Genomic DNA, 24,156 nt, shown 5'->3' with positions numbered 1-24,156 from the left:
AATTTACAGATATACAATAGCCTAGTCATGCAGACGTCTGTGTCTCATATATAGTCATTAATATTTTTTACGTGTTGAGAGAGGTATGCTGATGGTAGATCTAGTATCTCATGCTTTCATTAAATATTATTTACAATAAAAATAAAAAATTCCTCCTAATGTTTAATTTTTAGTGAATAAATTGTCTAGCTGTTTGCAAGGTTGCTAAACTCCCCAATATACAAGCAAAGTGGGCCGAAGTTGAGATGGGGTAACAATGAAATAGACTGGGACAAAACATGGTAGGCCTACTGTAAAGTTCACAATATGAAACATTTACCAAAAGTCGCCCAATTTAATTTTAAATTAGGCCTATTACATCGTATAGCTTGTAGAAAACAATTATAGAAGTGGAATCTTTTTTGTTTGTTTTATGTTGTAGGTTCGACACACTTTTATTTCTTCACCAATAAGATGTGTTCGTTTACAATGGTAATATTACAATACAATACAACTGGCAATAATAAATAACTTTCAATACATCTTATATCTTACTCCTATACCAATGCATTTACTGTATATATATAATAGTAAGGAAAGAAAAAATTATTTTCCTCTATTTTATACATTTTACATTACTTTAAGTGCACCACGTAAATAAACCTCTGATGCACTATTGCCCAGTGCTCAATGACAATTTACGTATAATTAGCACAGAATTCTTTTATTTTATAACTCTTTTTACCTCTTTCAGGCAATCCAAAAATAGTTATTATATTTAACTTTACCTAAATATCAATTTTATAAACGTTACTTTTATACCTTGCTAAATTGTTACAGTCCACTTTATCTGACCACATTTTATTTGCCTTTTCTTTATAAAAACTCAATATTGTTCCCGTTCTAAAAATGTTAGCGATGTAAACAAGTTACGCCCTCTGTTGGCCGCTTGGCGAATGCACGGGAAATAAACAAAGTTTTCGAAGTAATAAATTGAATATAAAATTACGTTTTTTTAGTAATTTATTTTATATATTATATTGTCAATATCAATAAAATACGGATTGTTAAACACCTTGATAAATACAAAAAAAATGAAAATGATTTGGTCTAAAGTGAGACGTTTCGGCCCACAATTGTCAAAAAAGTGGATGTTTTGGCCCAAAAGTGGGCCGAATCGTCTCACCAAAAGTGGGCCGAATCGTCCCGGGCCGAATCGTCCCGGGTCGAATCGTCCCGGGCCGAATCGTCTCGGGCCGAATCGTCCCGGGCCGAATCGTCCCGGGCCGGGCCGAATCGTCCCGGGCCGGGCCGAATCGTCCCGGGCCGGGCCGAATCGTCCCGGGCCGGGCCGAATCGTCCCGGGCCGGGCCGAATCGTCCCGGGCCGGGCCGAATCGTCCCGGGCCGGGCCGAATCGTCCCGGATTAGTTCTGAATTTTGTCACGTTTCGAATCATAGCATGATAAATGTGCCTTATGTATATTTTTCTTTCCTTATTCACCCAGGGTAATTCAAAAGGTAAGTACAAAAACATTTTGTTTTTGTTCAAAACCATAGTATTAGGTAGCCTAGGCCTGCTTCCATCATGTGGGCCTGCAACAAAGAGACTGAAAATAAAATGAATTTATCCAAAAAGCAGTAGGCCACTGTAGTTAACAGGAGTTGAATAACAACTCCCTGGACCCTGGGTTTAATATACGCCGTCCGTGCCTAAAAAGATACGGTACCGATCCATACTTTTAAAAACTAAAGGTATGTCACGATACGATAAATATGGTCCGGTACAGGGCCAAAATATTTATGATTGAGCCCTTTTCCTTCCTCAACCTATTAAATATTGGATAATTGTTTTATAATAATTGTATTGAATTGATATATTACGAAGCCCCATTGGGGACATATGTAAAAAAAAAAGCTTCCACAACTCGTACGTACGACTTAGATATCTCGTACGTACGCGTTATTATCACGTACGTACGACTTATTATCTCGTACGTACGTGTTATTTTCTCGTACGTACAAGTTATTATCTCGTACGTACGTGTTATTTTCTCATACGTACGAGTTATTATCTTGTACGTACGAGATAATAACTCATACGTACGCGTTATCTTGTATACGTCACACGTGTAATTGAACCATGAACCACGTGTGCGCACATTGACATGTGACCTGCTTGTTGACAACCTGATGAGCTAGACTGGCTCTAGTCTATACTACTACTCTCTATCCTGGGGCGGATCCAGACATTTTTTAGAGGGGGGGTCCGCCGATAAAAAGGGCACATCAGATATTGAGTATTTGAGCCACAGGCCCCCCATGGTGGGGGTTGTGGCGAAGCGAATTTTGTTACAGGACACACTTAGATGGCCGGAAATGGCATTCTCGCACGCAAAATCCATGATAAATGGCACCTTTCTAGTTCGCCGGAAATGACACTTTATTAGCAAGGATAACGATGCAAAATTAAAAGTTGTTATTTTTCAACCAATTTAAACATTATCTGTTGGTATTTTGTTTCAATATTCCAATAAAGAAATAATTACGAAAATCGGACTTGTAGTTTTCGAAATATAGGGTCTAAAACATTGCCGAAAATGATCGTTTTTAGCCACGAACGTTGTAAACAAATTGCGCCATTTTTCGGTAAAATAATTACATATAATTACGTTTTATAGTAATTTCTTTTATATATCAACATTGGAAATATCAATAAAATATGTTATTAAATGTTTATAAAATATATAGAGTTGTACAAATTCATTGCTCTGAATTTGTGTAGTACCGTTTCAGTACAGAGAGATCACGTGACTTCTTGGTACACGCGAGAGAAAACATTCCGCTGTGGGTGATTCGCGTCCACCAATCAAATAGCCAGAATCAAAAATCATTCAACCGTGAGCTCTGCCGATCACGGGAAAGCTCAGCTTTGATTGGCTTACGATGACATCATATCACAAAATGGTGGTTTTGTAGTTGAGCCTCACGTAATTTTCACAAATATTGTTTCAAAAATGAAATAAATGAACCTTCTTTATGGTACGTATGTGTGATTTTTCTTTAAAAGATTTGAATAATAAAGGCTTCATATCGAGAAAAAAAACATTTTTTTGGCACTTATAATAAATATTTCTCAGAGAAAAAAGCACATGGCTTGTAGAACTATATTATCTTGGCGTAGGAAGACAAACAAATCCCAGGTCATGAGAGGCTCAACTACAAAAACAAGGTTGAATAGTGTAAGGACCGTTCGATGATTTTTGAGTAAACAATCTACCGCGTATGGTCGTACGCGCTAGATAGTACGATATTTTAACTACATTTTTTACATGTTTGGTTGGATGTAATGGAAATAAAAAATAGTGGATCTGATGGAATGATATGTAAATAAACAAATACTCAAAAGAATTATGTTTACAGTTCAATTATTTTCAGAATAATGATACATAAAATTGTGTTTACCAATGGACATATAATCGCGTCAATGACATAGCGCGCATGGTAACGTACGCGGAGTTGAATCGTAAAAAGTTTACATGCGCCCTCTGTAGTATGTGAAACGATCTATTTTTAGAAGTTTAAGTAGAGATCATCACGCGTCACCACCTCTCACGATGCTCTTTGATCGGCCGCCGTAACTTAACATCGCGCTCATTGTGATAAATTTCTGTTTTTATTTTTGGGGTTAGTGTAGCCTAATCTGTGCATACTAATATACACACAAATATGTCACACGAATAAAATATTGAACCTCTAAAAAAAGGGCACCCTTAAAATTTAGGGGGGGTCCGGACCCCGTGGACCCCCCCTCTGGATCCGCCCCAGCTATCAAATGGGATGGCCAGTCTGTGTATTCAGGAGGAGTGTATATGTGGTTGACAAACCTGGCTTTTGCCACTGTTAAGTGTAAGCTGACAGCAAATGTGATGTGATTGTGAGAGAAGTTATAGAGATTTTAAACCAGGCGCAACAGTTCCTGTTAAAAACAACCTAGAATTCTCCACCCCTCTAACCATAAAGTCATCTCATCTTGATTGTGATTACAAGAAGACTATTGCTCAGGGCTCATTTGGAGAAGTATTCAAGGGAATGTACCAATATGAGTATGTTGCCGTAAAGAAAGTGAAGTTGAGAAAGGGCAAGCGTCCGAAGAAGCGGATTATAAGGGAGCCTCAAATAGACCAACAACTCGCACACAAGAATATTGAAAAGTTCATTGGAATTTGCCTCTGGAGCATCATTTATGTCTATCATTACTGAATTCATCTATTGGCAAAACACGAAATAGGAAAGTGGCAGTTGCTGCAACTGGTGTTGTAGGTGTTTCGTATTTACACACAAGCATAGTCCTCAGATAATACACCAGGATAAAGCCCGCCAACATAACATTCTTTTAGACAAAAAGTTTGTACCAAAACTGTGTGACCTCGGTTGTGCTAGGATGAAGTCATGTGGTGCTGCGTCAACAACTATAGTGGGATTCATGTCACTTTGTAGGCCTACCCCAGAATACATGTGCCCAGAAATGTTACTAAACAGTGAGAAATGTACGTCATCTTCTGACATCACAAAGAGACCTTTTGAAACACAAGAACAGGACGATGATCCTTGACATTTATCAAGAACTGCATGAGGAGAGAAAGCAAATTCCTCCAGTGTTGAGAACATTCGACTTTCCATTCATCACAAGCTGTTTGAACTATCTTCCACAGAATCGACCACCTGCTGACATCTTGTGAAACATCTCCAGTGTCCCCCTTGCTCCAAAAGTATGGCTCTGTAAAGAGTTTATGTAGACACACTGTTTTTCTTTTATGTTTGTGTTGCTTTTAAAGTTAGGTTAACCATTTACATGGCTGAAGTCGCGTGCTCAAGTTAGTGTTTACCGACCAACCGACCGACATAGTGAGATGTAGAGTTGCGTTGCACGCGACTAAAACGTATATTGACTTGCTTGCCTTTTATAATTTTGAAGACATTGAACCATCATCATTAAAGCAGGGAAGAATTGAAAATACAATTTCAATTTCACTCTTCCCTGATTAAAGTGATTTTAAAATATGTAGTAAAATATAACGAAAATTAAAAGGATAAGAGTGTAAGCTACAGTATATCAGTTTAAAAGTAGACACTGACTATCTACCATCGTTTGAGGCTAAAATTAGGATATTATAAATAATATTAAGAAGCACAGAGTATGTGTCAATTTAGGATTTTTCAAATAAAACAAAATCATCATAAAACATATTTTTGATTTACTGAATGTTGACACTTACACATACTGATATCTTCACAACTCAAAACGAATAGTGATAACATCTTTGACACTTTTTAGTCGCGTGGACGCGACTCTATAGTTCACTATGTCGGTCGGTCTGTCTGTCGGTCCGGTATCACTATGCATTGTAGCACGCGACTTAATGGCTGTTGGCCTTGTTCTATTAATTAAGAGCTCTGTAAGGTGTTCTTTAATCTTTAAAGGCACGACGTATTCTGCCCAACCTTTAACATCACGGCACCAGTGGTTTTTTAATACCATACTTATGCCTATTACTAAGGTAGCATTATATTATATTGCTACATGTTTTAAGATTGTTTTAAGTTTAAGTTTTTGTTCAATGTTTCTACTGATTAAAAAAGTAATTGTCCTACAAAAATATCGGCATACAGATATGATTTACAATAAATTCACCGGGTTTTATAATTATTGTTTTGTTATTATTTTTCTATTATATTATAAGTCATTCATCATCGTAATAATTGTTTTTCAAATTTTGATATTTGTGAATTTTGGACATTTTGGAATCGAGATGGCGGTTATTCGGTCACACCCTCAGATTGCAAAAGGAAGTCCCAGCCAATAAAGCAAAACTATTATTTTGAAAAATGTAAGCAACAAAAGTATAGAGGACGACCACGATCCACACTATACTGGTAACTCTATCGAACGACCTGATCACCCTTCATAAACAATCATCAACTGCACTACTCCCTAGGATCAAAAGCATAAAAGATATAGCCTAGAAACGATTCGGAGAATAGCAGAGAACAGACAGGACTGGAGGAAAGCAATCCGAGATATAAGCAAAGCAGCAACTAAATTTATAATGTTGTTGTTGCCACTATGTCACGTGGACTTGTGGAAATTAAATTATATACAAAAAAAGTAGTAGTAGTAGTCAATTTTCCTCGATCATTGAAACACTTTGAATAAACCAAGTTATATATAGGACCGCTGGTATGTTATTACTGCGAAACTATATCGCACCCAATCTAATTACGTTTACAATATACATTTAGATTTGTAAACATTATTCAAATAATATATACAAAAGTTGCGAAAAACAATTAGACATAATAGATAGATATAAAATAATTTATAAATTGAAAAAGAAAATTGTAATAGACGCCCCAATTCATGTGATGTTACCCCCATTTATTTCAACCACTCCCTTGACAATTCAAAGCAATTGATGGATTCAAAATCAATTATGTTTAGTTTAGGCTACATAATGTCAAAATGAATATAGTCAAATGCTTTTTTCACACATTAATCAGAACCATCTTATATGTATAGGCTTTTATTCTCACTATAACTATAAAATCTTAATATTGATTGATTAACCATAAATAATTAATAAATTAAATTGTTTTTAACATCATGGGGAAACAAAGATGTTAAAAAAGAACAAAATGGATTAAAAACAGGCAGAGATACATATTGTAAAAAGCAAACAATTAGTACTAATTATTGATGAGTTACTACTAATAATGACAATAAAAAAAACAGGCTTAATTTATAATATTAAAATAACAAATAAAACCCCGTAGTTTTCAATATAATGACTAATCATGGCTTTTTTTTTTAATGATATATACATTATAACTCATTTTGCGCACCATATATTTGTAAGACCGGACCATATTAGGCGGCCAAAATCAGTCCTACTGCCCGGACCGATTTTATCCAGGCCGGACAAGTTTTGGCAGCCATAAAAGGTCCCCCGGACTGATTTTGGCAGCCAAAACTGGTACGATTTTGGTGTGACAGGTACGTACGGTAATTATAAATTGCATACCTAAACCTCGTACCTAAATATAAAACTCGTTCCTAAATATTAAAAACCTACCCTCTATTCTATAATCTCTCTTAAATTAAAAACTAAACAAGAAATATTTCTTATTATTAGAAAAAATGCTGCTTGACATTTTAAAATTAATCATTGTTCTTTCTTCAGGTATATTATTAAAAAGATGTCCTTTAATCGAAAAAGTACATACAAATCAAAAAGCTAGTTCTTTAATTATGAATCACATGCCCATTTAAAAATGGTCAATTTTGAACTTTAATGTGCTGTGTGTGTGACCTCAACCTGTAGGCATGCAACTGAATACCCTCTAGAGACATGACTTCATGCAGGTACAAGTGAGGAAATAACATCTATCTTACATAGCACCCTCTATAAATTACCGTACCTTTAGTTTTCGCGCCGCGGCTCTAGCCAGCTATGTCCCAGGAGGACACATTCATTAATAAGCTGTTTCATAGCGGTAGCTTTAGTATCTAAGGCTGACAGTTTTGTGAATTTGGAAACTCGACTATAATTTATAGGTAGCTGCTGGACCCAAAAAACGTCTGGGAGAAGAGAGTCTATATGAAAGCCTTTGCTGATAATACAGTATTATTGAGATGTAGACGGAAATCTGTAAAATCTTGTTCAATAAATAATAACTTCGTTTTTGCTGTCAACCAGGCTGGTATTATAATAAATCACTGTCAAATAATCATTCGATAATGGTCAAAACTTTATTTTGGCTCTGTCAACATAAAGGGAGGTATTTACAATAACTTTCTTTTGACTGTCAATCTAGGCCAATGTTATAATAATACGCCGTCAGATATTAAATCATTGAAACAGTCCTGGTACATTTTTTGTTGGTTATCAGATGCCGTGGAGGGTCCAATCAATTATCGTCAGAAGGTGAACAATCAGTCTAGGTAGCAGCAGCAGATTATTAGGAACGCCTGCTCCATTAATTAATCCAGAAAAAGGTTTGTACATTATCTATTTGTTTATTAGCCTTCTCCTAACACAATTATATTTTCTTTAAAAAAAGGTTTTATAAGTGGTTTCAACATTTATGATAGTAATGTCACAGTTCTGTGTCTGGACGCAACTTCATAGACCTACTAGTTATATTATTCATATTAACTGATACTTACTCTTCATTTACCGTAAAGTTCATTAATGAAATATAATATAATTTATGATTTAATCCCACCGACCAGACATAGCTGTCATGGTAGGAATTTAAGAAATAAAAACAAAATTACCCAGCTACTGTCTAAAACATCCAGATATACCAATAGCCCTATACCCTACTTCATCAAATTACTGAATTCTTAATTTTTTCCCCTGCTAGTTTGCGACTGCTCTCCCCTTCTTTGTTGTTTTTTTTTTTTCATATTTTTTATATATATTTATATTTTTGATATGACATGTATTTTACACGCAATTTGGCTCTTAGCCACGAGTTGTAATTTTGGTCAATTTTTTGATATTTGAAATAAAAGTGAATAATAATAATAATAATATAAATTGGCTTCATAACAATTAATTAGTGTTGAAAAGGTTAGTTTTTTGGTGATAGGTGAAAATGACATGTAACTTCGTAATCAATTTATTTTTTTTTGTATAAAGGCCCAATTACACTATGACGATAACGACGGACGATAAATATATAGCATGCATTTTGTTTACATAAACCAAAAGAAATTAGAAAGGTTTTTGTTCTAGACCTATAGGATAATCATTTATGCTGCCTTTGATAAAAATAATGTTTTTCAAATTCCAATCAAATGACGTCATGATAAATAAAAACAATAAAATCGCTGTATTGTCACGATATTATTGGTCTTACTAATCATGACGTCATTTGATTGGACGTGTGAAAATATAATTTTCATCAAAGGAATTGTTTATATTTCTTTTGGTTTATGTATTAAAAATGCACATTTGTCTATTTATCGTCGATCGTTATCGTCCTAGTGTATGGGCCTTATGCTGTAAATGTTCAATTAATTGATCATTCCGTTTTCATTTTATTAGTTGGACTCTTGCACAGTTGCTGTCTAATCGTTGTGTAATATCATTTCGAACCATATTAAAATCATAAAGATATTCATATTCCTTAACATGTGGCTGTTATTATACAATTGAAAGCAAAACCCGTTGAATCTCAAATCATTAGGACTAGAAATTTGGCTTATCACAATCAAATAAATACTTTCGTTCAAAATGAAACTCCAACCTCTCTAAAAGATTGAACTCGAAAACGGACCGTTTTTTTGAATTGGGTATGTTGAAACATTTCAATATTCATTTAAAAAAGTACATTAATTATGGTATTGATCAGTGGCTATAGAGGCGTAAAAACCCTCGGTCAATATCATGTAAAATGCACTGTGGAAGGGTCATTATTAAGACTGCAAAATTGGGCTTATCAACAAATAAATACTTTCGTTCAAAATGTAAAATCAAGGCTGAAAAATTGGGCTTATCAACAACAAAATATTTTATTATTAGACGCGATAACATCAAGGATAATCAGTATAATTATTAATATAGCCACTGTTACTAGTTTTATTCTACATGCTAAAGTAAATAAAAATCCACTAGAAAACAAACAAGTCTGAATGTTATGCTTATAAGCCATGTTATGTTTGTTACTGTAGGCCTATGATCGGGCCTATGATTGTTTGCAATGTCCACATATTATTTCCTTGGGCATATCCATCACTCACAAAAAAGACGTGTGAGGTTCTTTCTTTAGATTTTGAAGAATGATTTGTGTTACAGGTTGACACATGAGTCAAATGCTCAAGATATCGGCTAACGCCATGGGACCCTTGGCTTATCAATGAATAATAAATACAGTACTACTTTTGTTCAATTGAAATCGGAATCTGACCGTTTCAATAAATTGGGTGTGATTAGGCCTAAACATATAATAATTTATTAAAAAGGTACAATAAAAACAAATGCATCAGAGGCGTAAAGAACCCACGGTCAATATCATGTAAAATATATATGGTATAAGCACTGTGGAAGGGGTCATTATTATTAAACTGGAAATTCGGCTTATCAACAAATAAATACTTTCGTTTAAAATGTAAAATAAGACTGCAAAATTGGGCTTATCAACAAATAAATACTTTTGTTCAAAATGTAAAATTAAGACTGGAAAATTGGGCTTATAAACAAATAAATACTTTTTTTCAAAATGTAAGAAAACATTTTTTAAATATAATCCTTAAGCTCTGTCAAACTAAATATGATGTGCCCATATTATATAGACATGACGATGTCCACTACGATATTCGGGCATATCACTACCATATTTGGGCACATCACACTTTTTTTGTTAAACTAGTTGGGACAGTGTAGACACAGAACTATGTGATCGAAACATAAGTCGGAATTGGACTGACGCGATTGATTTAATTGGGTATTTTTATTAATGTAATGATTCATTAAAAACTATAATACCGATACGCGTTTGGTATTGATCAATGGTGCAAAAAACCCTGAGAAATAGTGGTATAACGCGATTTGGTGATAGCTTATCATTAATACAACCCATATACTATTATTATAAATATAAACTTTTCATCGCGAACCGAAAATGTATAAATGTTATTCTACAGACAGTAATTATATATTCAAAAGCCATATTATTATTATTATCAATACCTAAATGCGATAGTAATAACCACATAAACATAAATTATACCCAATACAAGTTTGTGCGTTTAATTCTAGAAAGAAACGACTGTGCTGACAGGCCAATGACATAAATCACAAGTAAAGTCCCAATTGTTCACTTGCGTTTTGATTGGCCGACCTATTATATTAGATTAATGAAGACTGTCCAGTCAAAAAGTTACGCGGCGTTTTTTGTAAGAAATATTTCTTGTTAAAAGTGTGGATACGGTACTGTATCTTTAGCCACAACGTTTAATATATCTAATATAGGCCTATATGACACGCCTTATTTTATTATATTCTGGAAAAATGGTAAAATAAATATTCACTAGCTTATAATATAAATAATAATATTAGTTATTACAGGCCTAATACTGTAGCTATATTCCAAAATGTATATAAATTCAGCAATTCCTGTTTTTCTTGCTGTATACGATCAACACTTGCATGTTTTATTCATAAAATAAAATTAACAATACGATTATACGGCGCGTCCTATTAGGTCGCAATATACTTGAGACCATCATCAGTAAAATCATGTACGAACCAATGATGTGAAACGCAAATTGACAACTTTTATCCATTTAAAATCTCCCCCCCCCCCTCTTCCCCCAAGATTTCAAAATTTCAAATTGCCTTTTAATCAATAATCAAAAATAAATTAAATTGAAATGTTCATAATATAGCTGGGAACTACTTAGATTTTCCACCCATTAAATCAAAAACCCCTATTGACAAAAATCTGATTAAAAGCTAGGTAACAAACAAAAACTTTCTTTCCATAAAATATTCACTGCAGTTAATTTAATCTATTACAAACGGAAAATAATTATTGCTTTCACAGGATACAGAATCAAATTAACTTCCTTTATTATGGTTGCACTCACTGAGCTGGATCGTAACTGCTAAGTTCATCATATACGGTATAAGCAATGGCATTGAATTTGGAGGTATTTAATTTTATATTTATTACTGTAATTCATTTTATATTTAAAATGGCAAGCAAAAGGAGCATACATGTTTATAATACTTATTAAAGTAAATGTTGCTCTTGAACATTAAATATTATAACATTTTCTAAAGATAGTTTCATCGAGCTGTCTGGTTGACTTCATCAGCTGATATGCTGTTTATGTAAATGACTGTACCGCCTGCTGCAGCCACTATGGAGTAAAAATGCGGTGAACAAATCTAGTGCAATTGCTGGTATTTGAAATTATGAACTAATAGTAATAGTAACCAAAAAGCAAAGTCTGTTGTAGTAGGCAGCCTTTCATTGGTGACTTCCATCTCGTAACAATAGTATTTCTTTACACATGTGACTGAACAAAGGGCGTTTTGTAATCAAAGAATTTAGTAAAAGTTAACTTTAACCCTAATCTTGTATACAGACGTTTTAACTTTATGTGAATTGTATTACAGGATATAAGTTATGATACCGTTGCTGCCAAAAACAAATATACTATAAATTTTGAAACATTGCTTCAGGAAAGAAGACATGATTTTGTGTTTGAACAAGAAAAGACAGATGGCAGATCAGGTTAGATATTGCTTTTTTTTAACTACAATACAATTACAATTGAGACGACAGTTGCCGATTACTGAGCTGAAATTACCCCACATATTCTTTAGGTGGTTCCCACCACAGTGGATAGTCATGTATAAGTTTTAAAATACTAAATATAGGTCTACTTTTCATATTAGTCTCCAATAAAAATGTTGTACATTTATTTTTTAGATTTTTCATTGTAAAAATACAGAACCCAGTAAGTGCATACAGTAGCTTAAAATAGTCCCTTTACAGTAATAATTCTTTTTTTAGCAGTGTCTTTTGTAAAGAGAACTTATCGAATGTTCCGAATCTTGATAAAAAGATTGAGGCTTCTTTGTCAGATATTGAGTTTAAGGAAGAAGATATTCATAAGTTTGGATTGAATTAAAGGATCAAATTGCTTACCCTCTCAGTCTAATATTCACTAGATTATTCAATGATCAGAAGGTCCCTTTATCGTGGAAGGAGGCAACAGTAATACCTATCTTTAAAAAAGGCAAAAACAGGGAATAATTTCGCCAGTGTAGCATAGCAAAAAGCTATACAAAACAACCTTTTTGCTACAGATTTTTAAAATTGTGTAGCAGTCTAAGAGATTTTTGTAAAATAAGAGGTCATCAATAAACATTTCGATATTGTGTTCTTTAGCAAATGTTTCTGATTTTAAGAAATCTTAAAAAACGAGAAATAGAAGTGGTCTGCTGATACAACTTGCCATGGTCTTTCAGGTATTTTATGCTGCATTAAGGGTTCTGGTGGTTGTGATATTTGGTGTGTTTGACATATGGTGCAGCTTTTGATCAAATTCTCAATGTCACGGTTGATTCCCGGCCAAAACACAGTTAATTTGGCTCGGAGTTGAGTTTTGGTTACACCTTGGTAGTCTGTTTGTAGTTTTTTAAGGATTTCTGGTCTTAGTTTTTCTGGTATTTGGATTCTGTTGCCTTGTAGAATAAGGTCATCTTCGATTGATAATGTTTCTCTGTCTGACCAGAAAATTATGAGACATTTTGGCAACTCTTTGGGGTCTTCTGGCCATCCGCTTGTTATGATATCCATCAGGGGTTTGAGAGTTACACTTTGTTTGGTTTGTTCTTGCATTTCAGCTAGTTTCTCATGCGAGAACTGTACGATGTGAATGGTTTGTCGAATTGTATTTCAGGGCCATATGAGGGATTGAGTCTTGACATTGTGTCTTTACCGGGTTTGTACGTTAGATGTACATCATATGGTTGTAGTTGAATCATCATTCGCTGGAGCCTTGGTGGAGTGTTTACTAAGTTTTTGTGTTGTATTCTGAGTCTTTCCTGGTTAAACTCTGAGTGTGTCTGTATGGTCTGCCAATTTTGGTATGAATGGAGACATATATTGTACAATCCCTAGGAACTGTTGTAACTCGGTGACAGATGTAGGACTTGGGAGCGAGTGGATGGCTTGTACTTTTTGTGTATCAGGATGTATGCCATCTGCATCATAGAGACATCCAAAGAATTTTACACAGTGTGTTTTGATGTCACATTCACAATGTTAAATACAAGGCCATATTTTGCTGCAACTTTCATAAGTTTGTGCAGGTTCTGATCATGTTGTTTCTCATCATGTCCGAAAACAATCACATCATCCGCAATTCCAAATGTGCCGGGGCACTGCTCCAGGATTATATCCATCTTCTCTTGAAATATATCTTGTGACACTTTGAGTCCAAATGGTAAGCGATTAAACCTAAATCTTCCGAAAGGCGAGTTGAATGTAGTTAGGAAGCTGGATTCTTCCGTTAGCACAATGCTCCAATAACCATGTCTCGCATCAAGTTTGCTAAAGGACTTAGCTCCACTTAGCTAGCTTAGTTTTGTGATAAGTTCTTTTCATTGCCTTGTTGAGATCCTTCGGATTGAGACAGATCCTCAATTTCCCATTACTTTTGCGACTGTAGGTTATTGACGATAGTATACCCAGTCAGTTGGTTCAGTTACATTTGTTATTATTCCATTATTTATCATGCTCACAGCTCTGCTTCCAGCTCATTTTTTTAGGTTTTCCTAAATTCCTTGGAGGGTGGATTACAGGCTGAGCATCTTCAACCAATGTGATATTGAATTTGCCTGGAAACCTCCCAATACCGTAAAATCTGTTTGGGTATTGGTTTTGTAGATCATTTTCGTCTTTGATTGGTGTGCTAACATCCACAGTAGTATTTACTGCACAGTTGATTGTCACAAGTTTCAAGGTTCTTGCGTCGGAGAGTCCTAAGATTACTAGTCCTTCAACATTGCATACGTAGAAGGTTAACCATGACCACTTGTTGTCATTAAAATTGGCTTGGATCTGGACTGTACCATGTTGTGGAATTGTTGTTCCATTGTATGCTGTCAGTTTGACTTGGCTTTGCTTTGTTTTCCCTGGCTTGGGGAGTCCATCTGTATTGATATTGTGAGGTACCATTTGTTTGTACACGCATAGGGGCAGGATGTTTCCCCAGGGTGCCTGTGTCCACTTTTGCAGAAAAATGCTATTCCTTTGTGGTATTTGAACTTTTAGGTTAGCAAAGAGTTCATCACCGTCATTGTTCATTCCAACTAAATCAAACAATAGTTCCTTAAACTGTTCCACGACATTGTTCATCTATGTCAACAGCGTTCATCTATGTCAACAGCGTTCATCTGTCTCCTAAATGGACTTTTGTTTCTGGATCTGTATAAGTATGATCCTTTGGTTCTTTCATCACTTTTTTCCTTGCGCATTCTGCCTCTGCACATTTTTTTCCAGTGTCCTTTTTTTCCACAAGCTTTGCAAACTGTGCCGAAAGCTGGACATTGTTTTGGTCTATGGTTGTTTCCACAATTCCCACATGGTCTGTTTTGTGATTGAACAGATCTGCATGGGACTTAGTAATTTCTGCTACTCTGCATAGTTTTAAGGCTTTTTGGTTAAGTCATCTTCCCCTAGTAGACGTTCACGGAGTTGATTGTCTGGAATACCACAGAGAATCCTGTCTTGTATTAAGGAGTTGGTTAGGTCTCCGAACTCGCAAGATTTTGCTTTGTTCCTTAATTCTGTCGCATACTGGTCAATTGTTTCAGATGTGTGTTGACATCTAGTGAAGAAATTGTGTCTCTCAAATGTTATGTTTTTGTTTGGTGAACAATACTTTTCGAACTATTTGAGGACTTTCTTTAATAGCTTCATGCTATCTCCTTCAGTGTCGAATGTAAACGTATGTATTATAGACATCTAGTGTGTTATCCCCGATAATGTGGAGCAACATAGATGTTTGTGTTGAGTCGTCTTTTTTTGCGGTGCCAGAAGCAGTATTGTATAGTAAAAATCTTTGTTTAAATTTCTTCCAGTTTTCAGATACATTTCCTGTTAGTTCTAGTGGTCCTGGCTGTGTTAGATGAGCCATGTTGTCACTGTAACTGTTTTGTAGGCCTATGCGTTCGTGCTTGGCTATTCGGCTGTTCTACACGCTGTGTAGAGTGGTATAATACTAGGCCTAGCCTAGAGTGTACTGACCTGACTTAGTGTTATTGCGTTACGTTGGCTTTTATTACCGCTGCCACCATGTAATAAGATCTGAGAGAGGTCTTGTAGTCATGTGGTAATGAATCAGACCTTGATTTATAAATATAAGAGGAGAGCTCCTAATGGCTCTCCTCAATATGTTGAGGAGAGCCATTATTTTGATTAAGTATTCGAGGCACAGGCCCACCATGGTTGGGCCTGTGGCGAGCCGAATTTTGATAAATGACACCTCTAGATGGCCGGAAATGGTACTCTCGCACGTAAAATTCATCGTAGGTCATTGTTCTCTGAACGTAGTCTACGATGTATTGTTATGATATTAAATTATCTACGCGTCGATCGTAGGGTGGTTCGTAGGGTTAGTAAACACCATTGTCATCGCCTTTACTTTAGAAGCATGGACAATGCAAACAAACAATGTATTGTTTGCTAATTAAAATCCTATCTAAAGATAGTAGACGTCAATTTTTGTAGCCACCCTAGCTAGCATCGGTTATCCTAATTTGGACGGAAATCCGCCGACGAGACGACATCGGGTCCGTGGACCTCTCAGCTCACGCAGAGAGAGAGAGTCGAGGCTATCTATCTAGTCTAGTTTCGGCGGCCTACACTATAAATTATTTAATCCTACCTTGGGTTAGCGAATTATAAAAACAACGACACCTAGGCTAGGACACCAACAAAATATATGCAAAATAAATATATATTCCATATTAATTACTATAAGATTTAACATAAAGGCGACATGTGTATAAGAAAAGGCCCGACCAGAATTTGGAGGGGAAAACATGTGAGCAGTTATTAAGATCAGAGAGAGTGTTTGATGTCATGTGACACAAAATCCAGGTACACGATCTTAATTACTGTTTATCGTCGGCAGCCACCCTCACATACTGAGTTTTAAAAAAAACATACGAGATGTTGCGGTAAAGCAGAGAGTATCGCGTTTCATGCCATGTGACCAAAAAAACTAGGTCTGTATAATTACGGTCTTCTGACGGCAGTCTTTTTGAGCTACCGATTGAACGTTCTGATACCATATTTAGAATGAATTGTTTACGATATTTTTCATGCAACATCAAAGATCGTAGGCGCGCCTAGCCTATCGGGGGTAGCCATAACAAAGATCGTTTGCGCGACTATATATAGACTGTGTGTTGTATTCGGGGTTAATATTCTTATCATTATAGGCCTATATATTTTTATGACGCACTGTAACAGGTTGGGGAGCGCTATTTTAGGCGCTCCTTTGATCGTTTTCAGGAGCGCCAAGGAGCGTCAGCGTTGGGGCCAACTTCCATCCATAAGATAACGCATTACTCTAGATAATATTACATCTTTACGGGTATTATTCCTTATTTCGGCGCTAGTTACCGGAAGAATCCTACTAGAACCAATATGCGCAACCGAAATTTCGCTATGACGTGGTGGACCCTCAACCGGTAATCGGGATAAATAATCCGCGTTCGCATTCGCTTGACTGTTCCTAAATTTAATATTATAATCAAACCCAGACAAATAAAGAGCCCATCGCTGGATTCGCTCAGCAGTCAAAATTGGTAACCCTTTCTTCGGACCAAATATAGTAGTTAGGGGCTTATTGTCGGTTATTAAAATAAACTTTCGGCCATAAATATAAGAATAAAACTTTTTGCAAGCATACACGATAGCCAAAGGCTTCCCTTTCTAGTTGCGGATAATTTCTTTCGGTCTTTCAATGAACGCGATGCAAATTTAATAGGTCTTTCTTTCCCATTAACCATGTGGGATAACACAGCGCCTACCCCTTCACCTGAAGCATCTGTAGCTACTGTTAAAGGTAAATTAGGATCATAGTGAACCAAAAACCCAGAATGTCTTAGCATTTCCTTAGATTTTACCCATGCATTTCTAGCTAATTCCGTCCACTTAAATTCTCTACCCTTTTCTAACATATTAGTTAAAGGTGCTAATATTGTGGCTAATTGAGGTACAAATGAACGGTAATAATTCACCATTCCCAGATACGATCTTAAAGTAGTAATGCCCGAAGGCAACGGCATTTGCAAAATATGATCAATTTTGTCTATGGATTTATGAACACCATGTTTATCAACACAATGTCCCAGATATTCAACAGACTGCTTCATAAATTCGCACTTTTCCCGTTTTAGTCTCAAGCCATAATCTTGCAAACGAACAAGGACCCTCTCTAAATTACCAAGGTGCTCTTGATCGTCTTTCCCTGTGACTAAGATGTCATCAAGGTACACTTGTACACCTGGGAGATCCTTCAAGATAACATTCATTGCGTTTTGCCAAATTGCTGGCGCGGACGTTATGCCAAAAACTAAACGATTTTGCTGAAACAAGCCCTTTTCAGTAATAATTGTGAGTACCTTTTTAGACTCATCGGACAACTCCATCTGATTGTAGGCTTGTGCCAGATCTAATTTGGTAAAGGTTTCACCACCCGCAAGGTTAGACAAAATGTCGTCAACGTTAATGTTAGGTGGGGCAACAGATTGTAGCACCGGATTAATTGTGGGCTTATAATTTCCACATAATCTAACAGACCCATCCTTTTTCCGAACGGTTACTATACCACTGGCCCACTGACTATGCGTCACTGGTGTCAGAACCCCAATGTTGACCAGTCTATCTAACTCAGTATCAACGTCAGACCTTAAGGCATAGGGAACCCGGTATGCTTTACTAATAATTGGCTTGGCATCTCCCTTAAGTAAAACATCAGCTTTAATATGCTTTAAAAGACCCAGTTCCTCTTTAAACAGACCCTCATGCTTATCCAAGAGTTGTTTAAGAGCATCCCTACATTCCAATTTATTAACATAATTATTATGAAAACATTCTTGCCAATTTAACTTGATAACATTTAACCAGTCTCGCCCTAAAATAGAATGCTTAGTATTAGCAACAACATACATGAATAAATAATGACATTGTGATTCATATACCACTTTAACACTGATTTTACCAAGGAGTTTTACAATCTCCCCCGTAAAACTAGTAAATGTTCGAGAACTCCCTTGCAAACGTTTATACTTAAAATGTTCTTTATAAGTCTGTTCAGATATCAAAGTTACTGCAGAACCAGTGTCCAATTCAAACTGAAAGTTCCGGTCATCCACATTCATATTAACACAAATAGCATCTGATGATTTAGTTGTCGTAAAAATAGGCAAAGGTAATGCAGTTTCAATATCACTATCGCTATCATCCATCTCGCTATCATTAATCTTTAACGCACGTACACCTTGTGACCTTTTGTAGCACACGCGACTAAATATGTCCAACTTTTTGACACACGTTACACTTCTTGTCTCTAAACCAACAATTTTGTTGATCATGTGATTTTCTTCCACACCGGTTACACATCTTAAGTTCTTTATTCCGCTTTTTATGTTTACCGTTATCACTTTTATGCATATTCCTACGCTCACCGCTTCCCTGTTTACCACCACTAGAGTATGTACCAATTTTATGAACCTCTGTATTTATAGCAGACTCTCTCTGATACTTGGATTCATCCTTAGCACTTTCTCTCGCTAAAGCAACTTCTACTGCTTCATTAAAACTCAACGCAGCCACACCCGCCTTTTCCATTAATTTCAATGACGTATTTTGGTCCCTCATCCCGCTTATGAATCTATCACGTAGTTGCTCGTCCAGCTTCTCGCCAAACTTGCAATTCAAACTTAAATGTTTTAAAGCAACTATGTATTCAGAAGTCTTTTCATCGGGACGTTGATTACGCTGAATAAACTTATGTCTTTCGGCAATGGTAATCGGCTTAGTAAAATGTTTCTTAAGTGTAGACTTTAATTCATCATATGGAATATCTTTTGGTGCCTTTGGGCTAACCAAATCCCTCAAAATACCGTAGTACTTACGACCTATTGCGTTCAGGAAAATGGCTGCTACTCTAGCTCCCACATTACCACGTGCATCTGCATCCGGCTCTCCATGTAAGACCAGTCCAATCGCCTCCACATAAATCTCAAACCGCTCCAAATAACAGTCAAAATTCTCGGCTTCATTATACTGCACAAACATCGGCATATAGTGGTCTTTAACGGCCATCCTCGTCGCCAAATTTTATGTTTCGTACACGCTAAAGACACTACAACAGTACACTGGTATAATAGACACGACTAAGTCAGGTGTGGATTCCAAGTGAACGAGGCATTTATTAACAACAGCCTATTATACTATTCTACCCACAATATCAATGCGCGTAGACCAATCACCCATGTCTTAATACACGACATCTACAATACATATGACTTGACAATGTGGTGTTTTAGTTGCAAAATAAGATGAGATAGGATAATGTATTAATTTGTCATGTTTTCAAATTCAAATACTGTTTATTGTAAAAGTTTTTTTAAAATTTTCTTTTTCAGTACAAGGCTACCAGAGGAGAGGACTAACACCTAAAGATGAGCTATTAGATGTCCTTGATTCAATAGCAAAAGCGTGTCGACATCTCAAAAAAGAACTTGATAAGTCCCACCTAAGAGAACTTTTTTTATTCAAAGAACTTCAAACTAGAAATACTAGTTCAGACAATGTTTTTCCAAAGTTAGTTGAGGAACTTCAAGTTCTACAACATGAAAATTGTAGACTACTTCATGAAGCTTCAACTACAAAAGCTGAACGGAAAGAAGATAAAACATTTATAGAAAAATTGAAAGTTTCTCTTGACAATCTTCAGAAAGAGATTAGACATTTATGGGCAGAAAACCATCAATTGAGGCTAGCAACAAATATAGAAGAATACAGTGAAGGTATACTACATGGTAAAAAATATTCAGAATTTTCAAACCAAGGAGAATTGCAAAATGAAAAACCAATGGAATATGATATTAAACAAAAAAAAAAGATACAAAAAGTAGAACATGAGCTTCAAAAAACCATTGACAAATTGGAGAAGTCACAAAATGAAATTGCTAGATTGAAGCAGGAAAAAGATGTCCTGAAAACAAGACTTCAAACATTTACTAATATGAATAGCATTCTTGTTGAACAAACAGAAAAAGATGTTACAATAAAACCAATGGCAGTGCCAGATGTTGCAGCTGATGCGAAATACCTTGAACTTTTGAAAAATCTTGATTATCAAAACATTTTATTAAGAAAAAGACTTGCTTGGGCGGAAGAAGATCGAGAAAACTTAAAAGAAAAGGTTAGACAATATAGAATGAATGTTCAGAAATATAATTTAATGCCGCCTGCAAGTCATAAAATCATTTCATCAGAATTTCATGATAATGTTGATAAAACAAGACATCAATCATTGTTAACCAATTCATCAGAAGTCCATTTATATAATGATGTGGATAAAACAGGACATCAATCATTGTTACCCAATTCATCAGAAGTCCATTTATATGATGATGATGATAAAACAGAACATCAATCATTGCTACCCAATTCATCAGAAGTCCATTTATATGATGATGTTGATAAAACAGGACATCAATCATTGCTACCCAATTCATCAGAAGTCCATTTATATGATGATGTTGATAAAACAGGACATCAATCATTGTTACCCAATTCATCAGAAGTCCATTTATATGATGATGTTGATAAAACTGGTATAAGTATTGGGAAACAGAAGGATTGTATGAATTTTAAATATGTAACTTCTGATAAAGAGTGTTCTAATGTCTATGAATTGTTACCCATTAGGTCAAGTATAACGAATATGGGTAGTGGATTTAGTATTGACTCCCAAGATCAGGTGTTTCCAGCTTTGCCAAGTCCAATACATAAATCCACAGTCAGAGTCAGTTCTGTGGAAGACATTACTAGCATTAGCAGCATTGACGATGATGAAGTATTCAATCAGGAAAAAAGATTAAGTCTTGGTGGAATAATTGCATCAACAGCAGAGAAATCTCATAAAAAATACTCATCTCAAAATGTGTTGCTGATTGATGTTGATGATATAAAAGATGAAAAAACACTGACAGAAAATGTAAATATCAATTCTCCTAGAAATATCCTTGGAACTTCTCATATTTTAAACAGTAGTCCATCTTCAAGTTTAATCGATTTAAAATATTCAATGTCCTGTACACCAGCTTGTTTGTCATCTAACCTTCCATTGTTCACTGATGTTAAAAAACTACTTTATAGTTCTTCAGAAGATGAATCATGTGATGAAAGCAAGGTTGTATTAACAGAGTTTAGGAAGCTTCCAGATCAAATTGATAATCCCGAGAGGCTACATGATACATCGCCAAAAATTGTTTTGTCAAACACAAAGGATACTGTTAGTGTTGTAGATCATCAAGTTATTAAACCTAATTTGGTAAACATAGATCCTGATAGAAATGTACATGAACACAATAATGCATCATCTGTCAAAAACAGAGCAGTAATTTCCCCCAAAAATAGAGTTAGTGCTCATGTTTCAGGATATGTTAAACAAGTTAAGGATTTGGAAGTAAAAGAGGTAATCCAAGCTTCTGGGTCATACTTAACTATAAATAACCACTTGTGTACTTCACCTAACTCTGTGTATAAACATAAAGTTTGTCTAAGTACTAGAGATCAAATATATGCTAACACTATCATTGATAAATACTTAAGACTTGCTCCAAAATAACAAAATAGACCAGAGTGATGTCTCATCTAGATCTCCCTGACTATATTTGATTCTTCCTTATTGACCCACAATTTTAAATTTTAATCGGCATACTTTAGCAGTAATCGTTCTTCATAACTAAAAAGAAATGGTGTAAAAATGATAATCTATGTTGAAATGCAAAATCATGTCACATATAAAATACATCAACAAGCATCTATCCAGAATCCCAGCGTGTTCTAATTATGAATAAACTGACAGATGCATTGTAAGGGAAACTACAACTGCAAGTCTAATTTTACTGTACTTTTTAAAGTTGCATTCTGCTATTAGTGGATTTATTTACTATATTTTTGTAAACCCTATATTAAATATAACAATTTAATTGTATTAGAGCTGACATTGTTTTAAAACAGAATCTAGGATTACTCCACTTTTAGTAGGTGGAGAAATGACCATCAAGAAGTTTTCACATACGGCAAGGACGACACAAATGTGCTGACTGGATTTTAAATAAAATCATTCCCGATAATGAACCGGATATATACTGGATTTGTAAACTATGTATATGCAGATTAATATTTTGTATCATTTTGCGCCCTTTGTCTATCACTACTATTGTCCCAATGGAAATGCTCAATCTAGTTTTCACCAATATGTATGATTTGTATAAAACCTCATGATTCAAATAATAAGAAATTAAAGAGACCTGTTGGAAAACCGAATAAAATATGGAAAAAAATGATACAGGATGACTTCTCACTTTTATTTTGTTCATACTCATTCAACACCCAGTAACTCACAAATTACAGGATGAACTAGAAAGCCACTCCGAGAGTGCATACCTCCGCCTACTGTAAAATTCTCCTACATAAGATTTCTCCGGGAAAAAATATATATATTTGTGTATGTCTTAATGCTGTTTGTGATTTAGGCTAATTTCACTACAAGCATGTGTATGCGAGTTTGGTGTAATGGTTAAGTAACAAGCCTTTCAATTAACAATAGCTTCAGTTGACTAACAATAGAACAGCAACGCGAAAATGAAACGAGTGAATTTGAAAAGAAATAGGTTTTTTAAACTACTCGCATCAAAAAAGTTGCACATTAAATCAAATTATGTTTTAAAATTACAAATCACCAATTATAACTCTTGCCTCTTGTACAAAAATGAAGTTTTTTGGACAAGTAGTTCTCGAGAAAATGCAATTTCAGTTTACTTAATACTCAAGACTGCTCGTCGGCTTTTGAAAAATTCTGTCCTATCTTTTAACACCAGCAGGTCTGAAAAGTATACTAAAAAGTGGTTCAGAATTGGGACCATGGTCCCAAAATTTAATGGAATGGTCCTTGACCACATATCTATCTGTATATTCATTTTGGTAAAGATCTTGTAATTACTTTTTGAGTAATCCTGCTAACAAACAAACAGACAAACACACGCGATTGATTACATATACCTCCTTGGCGGAGGTAAATAAACCAGGGAGGTATAAAAATAAATTATTTTTATACCTCCCAGGATAAACTTTTATATAATTTATCGTGCTTATACTGTACCTATTTGAAGATTAGTGAGTGGAGTTGAATGAAATCTTAAGTTACAACTCTGGCACTATAGGTTAGGATTGGATGTTGGGATTGGATGTTGTGATTGCATGTTGTGATTGCAACCATCAAGCTACAGTACCATTCTTTTTTGTTTGTGAAACAAAATATAAGGGTCTCCATGCCAAG

At 35.3% G+C, this 24,156-nt stretch overlaps 1 protein-coding gene across 2 annotated transcripts; it reads left to right on the top strand.

The window, feature by feature from the left end:
- Positions 1-1,418: 1,418 nt before the first annotated feature.
- LOC140052150 (uncharacterized) lies at positions 1,419-23,180 on the top strand. Of its 2 annotated transcripts, XM_072097583.1 has the most exons (5): positions 1,434-1,499; positions 7,929-8,034; positions 11,592-11,697; positions 12,170-12,287; positions 20,228-23,180. In XM_072097583.1, the coding sequence occupies exons 3-5, from the start codon at positions 11,680-11,682 to the stop codon at positions 22,438-22,440; spliced, it is 2,349 nt and encodes a 782-aa protein (XP_071953684.1). In that variant the 5' UTR covers positions 1,434-1,499; positions 7,929-8,034; positions 11,592-11,679; the 3' UTR covers positions 22,441-23,180. The 2 variants fall into 2 exon arrangements, with proteins under 2 accessions (XP_071953683.1, XP_071953684.1); XM_072097582.1 differs by lacking the exon at positions 7,929-8,034 and having other exon boundaries at positions 1,419-1,499.
- Positions 23,181-24,156: the final 976 nt, after the last annotated feature.

Source organism: Antedon mediterranea, chromosome 6 (genome assembly GCF_964355755.1).
Source record: "Antedon mediterranea chromosome 6, ecAntMedi1.1, whole genome shotgun sequence".
In the NCBI taxonomy this organism is placed as follows: Eukaryota; Metazoa; Echinodermata; class Crinoidea; order Comatulida; family Antedonidae; genus Antedon; species Antedon mediterranea.
The sequence above is the reverse complement of the archived record's forward strand: the minus strand, read 5'-3'. Positions and strand labels throughout refer to the sequence as shown.

Coding starts and splice junctions, on each gene's coding strand:
- LOC140052150 (XM_072097582.1), top strand. Junction 12,288..20,227: donor AAAGACAGATGGCAGATCAG/GTTAGATATTGC, acceptor TTTCTTTTTCAG/TACAAGGCTACCAGAGGAGA.